At 41.6% G+C, this 12,908-nt stretch overlaps 1 protein-coding gene across 1 annotated transcript; it reads left to right on the plus strand.

Moving 5' to 3' along the window:
- Nucleotides 1-3,717: 3,717 nt before the first annotated feature.
- On the plus strand, nt 3,718-4,954 carry LOC100717890 (olfactory receptor 2B11-like). Its single transcript, XM_003463225.4, has one exon. It carries the CDS (start codon nt 3,718-3,720, stop codon nt 4,660-4,662), a length of 945 nt encoding a protein of 314 aa, XP_003463273.1. The 3' UTR covers nt 4,663-4,954.
- Nucleotides 4,955-12,908: the final 7,954 nt, after the last annotated feature.

Genomic DNA, 12,908 nt, shown 5'->3' on the forward strand with positions numbered 1-12,908 from the left:
GCAACACCTCTGAGCTCACCAGAGGAAGCACACTCTTAATTAATTTCCGTGTTCTTCTGTTTACCTGTGGATCGTTCAGCTTTCCTCCATTTGGAAGTTTTCAGGTTCAAATGTTATTTGTCCATCATACACCATGAAACTTAGGACTTTTCAGCCCTTCTGAGTAAGGAAAGCGGGGACTTCCGCTCCAAACACTGCTGCCTCCCGCCCAGCACCGGGCTCTGCACCTTCCTGACTGCAGCAGCCCAGGCTGCAGCGGTGCTGTGCTTCCCTAGAGCGGTCCTTTCTGTTCTGCCACGCTCTGTGGCTTTCTGCTGCCGTCTCCCGCCTCTGGTCCTCTGGGGTGTGTTTCCCGTGTCTCTCTCTCTCTCTCTCTCTCTCTCTCTCTCTCTCTCTCTCTCTCTCTCTCTCTGTCTGTCTGTCTTCCTGCTCACTCCTCCACTTCAGTGGCACCTAGTCCTCATCCTTCAGTTGCTTTGTGAAAATCATGGTGCCTGGGACACGAAGCCAGGAGGTGGCGCAGGCCTTCACACGCTGTACGGTGTGCTACGGTGAGTGGTCGTGACAGATACAGCGCTAGATTAGCAATGATTTTCCTTCAGAGCTTTTCATTTTCCCCCTCGCCTTCTGGCTTTCCCTGGTGCTGTTAGGAGCTGTAGTACCATTCTTCTTCCTTTCTCAAAACTAAGAATGAAAGAGTTTCCACTTTATTATCTATTTTGGCTTCAGGAAGGCTTTGGAATCTTCTAATATCAATTAACCTGAAACTCATGAATAATACAACTAGATGTAAGTTTCTTTCCTTTGAATTTGCTGGCTGTCTTGTCATACAAGTTCTTAGGGATTTTAAAAAAATCTCTCTCTTTTTTTTCCTTTAGAAGGGTGACACTATGTAGTTTAGACTGGCCTTAAACTTACTCTGTGGCCTCAAGCTTGTGGTGATCCTCCCGCCTCAGCCTCCCTCGTGCCGGGATTACAGGTATGTGATACCTCAGCCAGCAATTTCTTTCTCGAAGCATGCACTTAATATCAGAATCTGACTCTCCAATATATGTTCTTGGACGACTACTGCTCAGATTTTCAGAATGGTGAGGTTCATTTGGGGAGTTTGGCATACACATTTAACATCTGGATCACTTTCAGATTTGCACTTAGGTTAGGGAACAGGAGACACATTCTTTAACCTCCATTTTTCATAGAGCAGAAAAAATTTTATTGCATTCATCCAGACAGGATATGTGTAGGAAGGAAATTTCTAATTTATTTTATTTTCACACTCATAGTTTTGAGAAAGGAAAACGAATTGATCATACTGGTAAATGTCATGTTTTGGGTCTCCAATGTCCCCTGAAGGAATCATAGTCACAAATGCTCTCCAGGCTGCAGGGTTAGGACGGAGGGACCCTAACCCTCTGTGGTGCTGCAGAGGTCTTTGTGTCACTGGGGGCAGGTCCTCAAAGAGGATGGGGCGCTGGCCCCTCCCCATGGTCCGCTGGCCGTGAGGTGAGCGGTTGTGCTGTGTGACATGCTCCCATCGTGATATGTCACCTCACTCCAAGCCCGGAGCAATGGGGCTCGCAAGCCATGGGTCAGAACATCAAAACTACGAGCCAGAAAACCCATTTCTCTGTACCAGTTGTCACATCAGGTGCTTTGATATAGTGACAGAGATCTGATTGACACCATAAATTTGACAAATGGGGCTGATCGTGCTCCACTCAGCTGCTTCCCTCTCTGTTGAATTTGGTCCATCATGAGGATTCATTGCACTCCACCCTGCCAAACCCTGAACTATGGGCACGGACTCATCCTCCTCTGTGTGTGTGTGTGCATGTGCGCGCACGTGGGGGGCACCCAGGTGTGCCAGTCACTGATCCCTAAACCCCCGCAGACATGGCAGAAAGCAAGATGATTCGATTGCATGGCCAAAATTACAACCTCCAGACAGCACGGATAACAATAAAACATAAACACTCTGGTTTCCGTCTCTATCTGTAGGGTCCGTATATTCTGTGTTTTGTTTTTCCTCTTACCTACTGAAAGACATTTCAGTTGCTTTCATGTTTTGGCAATTATGAATAAAGAAGTGTCAAATATCTGTGTGCAAGTGTTGTGTGGATCTACATTCTCAGCTCTTTTGAGTAATACCAAGAGATGCAATTTCTGGATCCTTGGTGAAACTACAGAGAACTGGCTTACCTTTGGCTGTGTCCTTCTGTAAGTTTTACAGGAAACTGCCAAGCTGTCTTTTCAGGGACTGTGCCCTGGTGCAGCTCCACCAGCAGGGGAAGGGGGTTCCTGTTTCCCCACATCTGCAGATGGGGGCGCTGTGCTGTCTCACATTGTTTTAATGTGCATTTCCCCAATGACATGATGCAGGGCATATTTTCTTTTCTATTTTAATATAATATAAATAGGTATTATTAAAGGCAACATAATGCAGTGCTCTTCCATGAAAAAATAAAACAAAGTTTCATAGCAAAATAGAGAATAACAATAATCTATACACTGTATCAGAATCTTAAAAGAATGGCTAAAATGTTACTCAGAGTGAAAGTCGTGGGAAAGACTCTCTCTTACCAAGAAGAAGCAGATAAGGGCCCTGCGCTGTCTCTTCACGATGTGGCATCGATCATTAGCTGATTTTCCATGTGTGTGTCTTCTTCGGGGAAGTCTCTATAAAGGTCTTGGCATAGTTCTTAGTTAGGTTGTCTGTTGCTATGGTCCGATTTTAGGAGTTCTTTAAATATTTGTAACAGTCTTTTATCTGATACGTCTTCTGAAATATTTTTCTCCCAGTCTGAAACTTTCCTTTCATTTTCCTAAGAGATACACCATTTCCAGCGAGACGGCTTTAACAGACAGAAGGGAACACGTCTTGGCTACAGTGAGCAGTGGCAGCGGGCACGAGGACGCTCGGCCTGTCTACCCTCATCCTGGCTCCTGGGGTCTCGATCCTTCTCCATCAGTGCCCTGACTTAAGAGACCTAAAGAACATTCCACCTTCTGGCAGCATTTTCTGTGCAAGTTAGTGTCCTTGGTTGCACTAAAGCAACCAAGGTGTTCAAAAGCAGTGTTCTTGGTTAGTTAGGGTTTCTGGTTGCTAATTGGAACAGAAGGAAAATATCAGAAAAATGTGGGCTACATAGTGAGTTCAAGGCCACCCTGCACTACAACGCAAGAAAAACAAATATAGAAAAAGTCATTCAGGAGATCAGTGGGACGAGGGGATAACTTAACTTGGAAAAGATTAGAATTGGAGGGCACCAGGCACAGCCAAGAGCTTACTCGGAAGGTGCCGTATTGTCGTGTGTCACCCGGGACACTGTTGGTCCCTTTGCCCTCGTGTCACTAACTGCAAATCCTGGTTAGGAGTAAAAAAGTTATTTATGTTAGTTATAATGAATATTCTATTGGATACTGTCATGATTTCCGTTGAGGGTGTTCTCCATGTCATTCCCCTTTAAATTAACAAATACGTTTATGTAGTCTTCTCAAGACTTGGTTTCACTGTGCAGTTCAGGCTGCCCTTGAACTCACAGCAGTCCTCCTGCCTCTGCCTTCCAAGTGCTGGGATAACAGGCATGAGCCACCATGCCTGGCTTTTTTTTTTAAGTATATTTTTTCTTAGTGGTTTCAGAACTTCTTCAAACTCAGGAGTTTTTAAAATCATCTTCTTCTTCCTTGATTTTAGCAGGTCCATCATTTTGGAACTCCATGAAGCACGCAAATGAAAGCTATCCAGAGTATTTCATTCTCATGGGCTTAACCAGATACCTGTGGCTGGACCGTCCTCTCTTCTTCGTCCTCCTGACCTCTTACCTGCTCACACTGTCAGGAAACACTGCTATTATTCTGGTCTCTCAGCTGGATTCCCAACTCCAAAGTCCCATGTATTTCTTCCTCACCAGCCTTTCCTTTCTGGATCTCTGCTTCACCACCACAACCGTACCTCAAATGCTGCTCAATCTAGGGGGCCCCAGTAAGAGCATCACTTACATGGGCTGCATGGTGCAGGCCTTCGTGTTCCACTGGCTGGGCTGTGCTGAGTGCGTCCTGCTGGGTGTCATGGCCTTGGACCGCTACGTGGCTCTGTGCCAGCCGCTGCGGTACTCGGTAATCATGGACCACAAGCTCTGCTCGCAGCTGTCCAGCACGGCCTGGCTGCTTGGCCTGGCCAACTCACTGCTGCAGTCCACACTCACTTTCCAGCTGCCCCTGTGCGGGAACCAGGCCCTGGACCATTTCTTCTGCGAGCTGCCTGGCCTCATCAGGATGGCGTGTGGCAATACCACAGTCAATGTGGCTGTCTTAGCAGTGGTGGCCACCTTCCTGATAGTGGGTCCCCTCTCCATGATCCTTGTCTCTTATGGTTACATTGCCAGAGCTGTATTTCGAATCCCTTCTGCTGCCGGGAGACTCAGGGCCTTCAACACTTGCTCCTCACACTTACTGGTGGTGTCCTTATTTTACGGACCTGGTATCTACATCTACATGCAGCCCTCAGGAGACGATCCCCAAGACCTGTCCAAAGTTTTGACGCTGTTTTACTGTGTTATCACTCCAATGGCCAATCCATTCATCTACACCCTGAGGAACACGGAGGTTAAGGGAGCTGTGAGGAGGCTGCTGAGGAAGACTGCTTCCTCTAAGAGAGTGTGAGAGCTCATGCCTTACATGTCCTCTTTTACACGTGTGCTTGTGGATGTCTTGTGTTTTGGGTGAATTATTTGGGGATGGCAGTGTGTAATGCATGTACCGTTGTTGCCCCCTGATGGACATGTTTTGAAATTTAGTTTTTGGTTTTTTCTTCTTGAAATAAGATGGATTTGGGGGAAAAATCAAGTATGTCCTATCAAAGCTATGTTGAAAAGTAAAGTTAAGAAAACCTTTACTATGAAGATAAGCAGCCACATAAGAAAAGACTTGAAAATTAGTTTGTAAATGTTTTTGAAATTTCAGTATGCTATTATTGAAAACCATCGATAAGTTCTGAAGCTCTGGACAAATATTTCAAAAGTACCATCTTGAAAGGTGTTTCACTGTGTTAGAATTTAGAAAAACCTAAAGAACGATGTAAATGGTATGGCATTTTCTTTAAAATGTAAAATTATTGTTACAAGTTCTTATACTCAATTATTAAGAACTTATCAAGTAAGCAAAAGGAAAACTCAATAGACAAATAAAACTAATGTTTGATATTGATATGGTGAATAATCTGGGTTCATACTTCATGTCATAAATCATATAAATTAAATTTGAATCAAAATATTAATTTTTTGTGGTGCTGTGCCTCACACATGGTAGGCAATTGCTCTAACACTGAACTATACTCCCAGCAAAAATGCTAAAATTAAGCCCTCTTCATTCAAAATATATCACTTTTGATCACAGTTGTGGAAAAAATACAAGGGGCAAATACATGGGGTAAACATAGACAGATTTTAAATATATACTACAATGAAAGATAAATTGATACTAATCTCTTTCACTTGATTTAATGGACACACATTTGTGGAAGTAAACACAGCTTTCATATTTGCATAAACCTCCCCAGAGTGTTGCTGGTAGTCAGTTAGGATAAGTGGCTTACACGCATGTATTAAGTGAAGAAGGCTCTGCCCAGAGCCAACGCTTCTGAGGGAGACTGGCTCTCTCCTCTCTGAGCTAGGATTCCCCTACAGCCATACTTTTATGAGTAGCTCAGGATACAAAGGATATTGTCCTACATTTGGAAATTCTTGCTGCAATCCAATGCGGCTCCCGAGGTTCTTGGGGTTAAGGACCTGTAGAGGGTGAGAAAAATAAAGAAAAGACAAAGTGGGGTCCGTGGAGCCCTCACCTTCCTGATGGGAGGGAAGGAGCTGCTCAAGCACTGTAGCACCTTTATTCATACCCCCCAAAGGTGAGTATCAATTCCACTGCCCAGCAACTTGTTTGCCCAGCAGGCCTGGGCCTCCTGCCTTCTCAGTGCTGCAACAACTTGTTTACATAGTTTGTTTCAGTTTCTCTGCTTTTTCTGGGCTGGACTTACTTCAGCCCTTACACATGCCATCCATCTCCAGCTTCAACAGCTTGGCTCCCAACAAATTCTGTTTTTAAAAATTTTATTTAAAGAAAGACTAAACAAAACAAAAGATAGGCAGAAATTAATACATACGTTCAGAGAAAATAAACAGTAAGAAATCACTAGTTGATGTTTACATATTGTCATTTTACAAATAGTTGTTCAAGACACAAAAATGGAACATGTAAAGTGAGAATTCAAACAGCGAGACTGCAAACAGTTCTGGTCAACTGTCCAACAGAAATTTAGTAACATGGTTGTCAATCCTATACACTTAAACATACATGCAGTTATCCATATCTTCATTTGTGTTGATTAAACAAACTAAAGCAGGTTAAAATCTTTCTGAACAAAGAATAATAGTATTGCTGGATTTCACATCATGACTCTGTGACCAGCACTGGGTACTGTAGTGTCTTTTTAAAAAATTTTATTTAAAGAAAGACTAAATAAAACAGAAAACAGGCAGAAATAATACATAATTTCAAAGAAAAAAACAGTAAGAAATCACTAGTTGATGATTACAGATTGTCTTCTTACAAATAGTTATTCAAGATACTAAAGTGGAGCATATAAAGTGGGGATTCAAACAGTGAAATTGCAACCAGTTCTGTTCAACTATCCAACAAAAACTTAGAAATATGGTTATCAATCCGATACATTTAAACATACATGCAGTTATCCATATCTTCAATTATGTTGACATTGAATAAACCCAAGCAGGCTAATATCACTCTGAACAAAGAATAACACTATTGCTGGATTTCACATTATGACACTCCAGGATCAGCACTGGGTATGTTAGTGTCTTTTTTTTCTTCAAAGTATCTGTTCATTTCATCAAGTGTTGCAAGATCAGTTATCATAAACTGTTTATAGATTCTTCACATGCATGAGTCTTAACATGTATTTCTATCCTTTCTATATTAGACGGAGAAACAAAATAAAGCAAGGCAAAACAAAACATATTTCTATAAACACATGAAACAAAAAAATGTATAAGACTGTTGTACAAAGAGTTCTACCATGGATCCTGTGTTGTCTCTTGTTATCTCCCATAGAATTGGCTATATAATCAGACATAGTATAATTGAATATGTCAGTACATAGCAGTATTAATAAAAACACAACTTTGTATATAGTATAGAACCTCAAAAACCGGCAGTTATCAAACCAGAATGTGTATCGTAGAGTCTTGTCATCTTCAGTGTAGTTGCCTATACTCTCAGACTTGATACTATCAATCATATCAGTTTTGAATAAAATCTTCTCTGCCTCGTTTCTGTGATGCTCCTTTTTGCCATCAGTTGTCTGCTTATCTTCATTTTGTTTTCTGCTCCATTCATTGAGGTCTCTCTGCCACTGTTCCTGGAATCCTAGTACTTTTCTCTCTCTCTCTCTCGAATGCCCTGCAGTATTCTCTGTAGAGTTGGATTGGTGGTCACGAATTTCCCAAGTTCCTCGTTGTCTTGGAAGCATCTTGTTTCTCTATTAATTTCTAGAAACAGTTTATCAGGGTACATCAATCTGGGATGGAGGTTATTTTCTTTCAGGGCTTGGAATATTTTGCTCCAGGCTTTTCTTGACTTAATGGTTTGTGTTGAGAAGTCTGATGGGCCTTGCTTTATAGGTGATCTGTTTCTTGTCTCTAACAGCTTTTAATATTCTGTTCTTATATTGAATTTCTGGGATCTTGATTATTATATGCCTGGGTGTAGCTCTATTTTGGTTGTAGGTGGCTGGAGTTCTGTATGTCTCATACATCAGAATATCATTTCCTTTTCCTATGTTTGGGAAGTTTTCCTTAATTATTTCTGTGAATAGCCTTTGTAGTTCCTTTGTTTGTACCCCTGTTTCTTCATTCACATTCTTTATTCCCAAGTTATAGATCCTTTTGTCGTCGTCTAGCTTTTGTATTGTTACTGGTTGTTTCCTTGCTATTTTAAAAAAGTTTTGCCTTTCATAATCCTACATTGCAAAATTGTCCTCCAGTTTGGATAATCTATCCTTAGTTTCTTTCAAGCAGATTTGCCATCTTTACATAGAGTTTTTAATTTCCTGGTAATCTCTTTGAATCTGCTTCATGTATTCTATATTTTTGCATTCTTCATCAAATGGTTCTCTCCTGTTTCAGTTCCTCCCTTCTTCCATCTGTGTCTGCTTGAGAGATGCTTAGTATCTCTTTTATTAATCTTCTTATATCTTGCTTTCCTTGGCTAAATATTTCACTTTTGAACTCATCTATGAGGTCCTGAATATACCTCTTTATGTCCACTGGCGCCGTGTCTGATACTGCATGCTTGCTGTTCTCATTCTCCTTTGTATTTACTTGTCGTGGGTCAGTGTTCTCAGGGTTGGAACCTGGGGGCTTTTTGTTGTTGCTTCCTCTTCCCATCTTTTTTGGTTCTTCCAGGAGGCCCTAGTTTCTTTCTTTGTTGGTTACAATTGATCTGAAGCATGCTGGCTAGATGACCCTTCCCACTGCCATGTGCTAGTGAGTTGCAGACAGGGACATTATATGTTGGCCCCTCCCCTCTGGATCAGTCAAGTGCTGTGGCCTGCACTGTATTACTATGTACTGCCTCCCCTCTGGGTCACTCAAACTTCTGAGACTTCACTGGGGTAGTGTGGTTAGTGTGCACCACCGCTGTAGGGACTTGATTTTGGATAACCTATTGGGTCTTAGCCAGGTCACGTGACCCAGGCCTAGCTCACTCCACCATCCTGTTCGGGAAGGGAACAACTGACTGAAGTCACTGCTGACCCTTGTACTTGCCAGTCCTGCCCGGTCCCAGAATGTCATCTGCCAGAGCTTCCCTTTCTATGGAATGGCTCCACTCCCGTCACTCACCACAAGTTGATGTAGGCACCCTGCCAGCTCAGCTCTCCATTCAGCTCCCCAACCCCCAAATGCAATGTAACTGTGCCTCCAGTGAGTCTAAGTGGTGGGACCTTGGACAGCTCAGCATGTCGCCCGCCTGCTGCGGCGGCGGGAGCACTGATTCTTTAGCTGTTCCAATGATAGCATCAGGATTGTATGTTTGGTTGGTTCTTCTCACCTTAATTTATTCTTGGGACGAGAGAATTCATCTCCCTCTGTTTGGGGCTCACCACACTATATTACATTGAATTCTAAGTTGACTATCTCAGGGAACCTCTGTAGCCAGCTGTTATCTATCTGCCATCTTTGCTCCTCCCCCCCCAACAAATTCTTATTGCAGATACTGAAAATCTAACACAATTTAGAGACAAGAGATGTGGTCTGACAGTGAATTGGTATGGCTTATCAAAGGCATAGCTTAGGCTCCATCTCAGAGGAAATATAATATTCTCCAGGATGTAATCTGTGTACTGAACCGCCACTGTGCTGAGTCTCCAGTAAGAACACAAGAGTAGAAGCAGGAGTGCCCTGACCATCACTCTCAGTAAACCACAGAGGGGCTCCTTCTTCCCATTCTCACAACTCTGAGCTTGGCAAAGGAGATACAGCAAAAGGCCTATTGAAGAGCAGGTTAGTAGTACCACGTAGACATCTTGGAATCCAGTGTCAGGGAGAAGGAGGAGGAGGAGGAGAAGAGAGGAAGGGGGAGAGGAAGGGAAAGGGAAGAGCCACTGTCAGAGGAGGGCTGCTTCACTCGGATTAGGAGCAAGAGATAGAGCTACTGCTGCACATTGAGGCCTGAAAGGAATATGAATGAAACCCACTTAGGCCTGACTATGACGTCAGGAAAAGTGCACAGCTCTTACTCCCAGACTCATAAAAGCAAGCTCACAACAATGGAAAATCACCATCATTTTCAACACGGACGCTGAGCACAGGATACTACATGAATCTTGGGCACTCTTGCCTCTGAAAGTTCTTAATTTGCATTCTTCACAATATCCCCTTCCTCACAGTAGTCTCTTGTTGTGACTGGCACAGCTCCACTTGTTTTCAGGGGGGAGAACATGAGAGGATGGGAAAAGAGAGAAAAGACACCAAAGCCGGGTCAGGTGCAGCCCCCTCCCCCGAGGGGAGGGAGGAACTGCTCCCCACTGCAGCCCCTATTTCTACACTCAGGAGGAAGGTGTCGGTTTCAGGCCCCTGCCTAGCAGCTTGTCTGCCCGGCTGGCCTGGGCCCTTGCCTTCCTCCAGCTGGGACAGCTTGTTCATGTGGCTTGTTTTGGGCTCTGTGTTTTAGGCTGGCCGTGTTTGGCCCCATAGTGTGACTCTCTACATCTCCCCGTTTTGTTTTATAGTTGCCAGCAATGGGTGGTCACTGAAGTTGGAGGAGCTGTGTTTGAAGAACTCAGTGGAAGACCTTTTTGTTTTTGAATCCTTTCCATTTTAAGTGTAGTCTAAGGAATTTAAGTCTTTGTATTTTGTAATTTAACCATGTACAATTTATTAATCTATAATAGTAGTCAGTTGCCAGTGTAGCTGTCAACTTTCAGAAAGCGTTAGTGATTTTTTTAACAACTAACATATTACTATAGCATTGTTTCACACTTTTTCTGGTTATACATTTTTGTTGGATGCCCAACACCAACTTAAAGTAAAATATTAATTATGATTAATCTTGTGCTAACTATAAAGGAGAGTTAAGTCTTTAGAAAATGTCTTAGAACCTCTTAGTATTTTTTCAGTGTTAGCCATCTGGATGAGTCTTGGCCATTGCTTGACTGAGTTGTTGTTTATGAAAGCTTGGGAGATTATTTTTGGTGACTCCCTTGAGGCACACTGTATATTGTTTTTCGTTTGTTTGTTTGTTTTGTGGTACCAGGGATTGAACTCAAAACCTCACGCTTGCCAAGCAGCCGTTTATGCTGAGCTAAATCTCCAGCGCCCACACTGTATATTGTTGCCCATGTCTTTCTGTGGTCTCACAATTTCCTTGGTCAGAAGACCAGGGCCTTCCTGAGTTATGGAATGTTACAGCAGAAGTGTTTTTATATCTTAGGTCTTTATTGACTCAAACAGCTGGTGCCAAAATATTGGCTGTCATTTTAGCCCATGTTTATTTTCAGTTTTTGGTCTCTAACCATTAGTTGTTGAACATCTAGAAGAAAACACTGATAATAATACAGTATAATAGTGGCAGGAAGCTTAACATAATTGTCTTATCTAAATATCAAGGACTGGGGCTGGGGATTTAGCTCAGCGGCATAAGCGCCTGCCTTGCAAGCAGGCAGTCGTGAGTTTGATCCTCGATACTGATAAAAAGGAAAAAGACAAAAAAAAAAAAAAAAAAAAAGAACCATTTTTTAACAACCATGGATGCTTTAACATTTGAATACCGGGGTTGGAGGTTTAGCTCAGCAGCATAAGCGCCTGCCTTGCAAGCAGGCAGTCGTGAGTTCAATCCCCAGTACCGATAAAAAGGAAAAAGACAAAAAAAAAAAAAAATTTGAATACCTGTAGAATGTTAACAGTTACACATTTTACATGTAAATTAGAAATCAAACCATATACAACATTATAGCATGACATCTTATAACACATCTGAATTATTTTGACATAAAATACCCTGTTTAGTCAACTATCTCTGTTTAATATGTAAAAAGCTTTGATTTAACTCGTTGACCTTTAGTGGGATGTATATTACATTATGAAAAACTTTCTATCAAAGCATCCTTTTGATGATGACCAATGTAAACGTAGCACTATAATATACTTTTAATAATTATTGTGGCATTTCCCATAAGGCTTTGGAGATCACTGGGGCCTCCCATAAATGAACAAGAATTGGTTAAAATTATTTTAAGCAATTGGTTTTTTTATTTATCAATTGGAGTCCTGTCCAATAATTTACCCCCATACTAAGGGATTTTTGTTTACTATCATAACAATTTTTTGATGACTTATGAAAACCCAATAACAACATTTAATACACTACTTTTGAATAATGAGAGACTCAAATTATGATAAACAACAAAAAGAATTACATTTACACAACCAATTTTAGCATTATTTTGACCAGCTGGCAACTTGGGTGGAAGCATATTTTTTAAATTATTACCCAAATTAATTATGAACAAATGATCTTAAAATGCAAAAGAGAGAAAAAAATGTTTAGTTCAACAGTGGTCACTGTTGATTTCCTGTTATCTTGTTTTGAAATCCTGTGTTGCTTGCATTGTTTTGTTCTGATCTGCTTTGTTCTGTTTTGTTCTATTCTCTTTAAAATAAGACAAAAAAGATGTTCAGCTCAAATAAAGACATCTGTTAACTTATTTGGACAAATGGACAAACCAGTACACAGCTTGTCAGTGTTTATGAGAGCTCTCTAAGCTCCTGGGGGTATTTCATATCCCTTTGCTTAACGAGCTCACTTTTTATGTCCCTGTGCTTTATGGGCTGGAACATCAGTCTACTTTTAGCACTCTATGTCCTCAGGGATTTTTTCAGACATCTGTGCCCTGGCAGCACTCTTGTTTGGGAACTTGTGCTTTTGACTCTGCACATGTGAATGATCACTAGCTCAGCCTCTCAACAACAGCTTAACAAACTGGACAAACAGACACACAGGCAGACTGACAAACATCTTAGAAAATCAGAATGCATGCAAATGTATTTTAACCAAATTGAATCACCTATTTAGGTGTTTGATTTTTATTTTTGATTATCATCTCGGACAATATACATGGTAGGGATATTGTTGCTGGTGATATTGGTATTGTAATCTTGAAACTATTTTGTTGTACAGTACAGCAAATCAAATAAATACATACTGGCTGTTGGAAACCACAGTTTTCACCATGGGTAAAATGATAAACAAATGTATAAAAGTTGAAATGAAAGTTCTGTGAATTTGTATTTTGGTAGGAAACATCCTATAACATCCTGATCTACACACACAGG

Source organism: Cavia porcellus, unplaced genomic scaffold (assembly GCF_034190915.1).
Source record: "Cavia porcellus strain 051 isolate PalLab524CR breed Dunkin Hartley unplaced genomic scaffold, mCavPor4.1 scaffold_13, whole genome shotgun sequence".
In the NCBI taxonomy this organism is placed as follows: Eukaryota; Metazoa; Chordata; class Mammalia; order Rodentia; family Caviidae; genus Cavia; species Cavia porcellus.

What these genes read in the sequence shown, in the direction of transcription:
- LOC100717890 (XM_003463225.4), top strand. Translation starts at nt 3,718, where the DNA reads ATGAAGCACGCAAATGAAAGCTATCCAGAGTATTTCATTCTCATGGGC.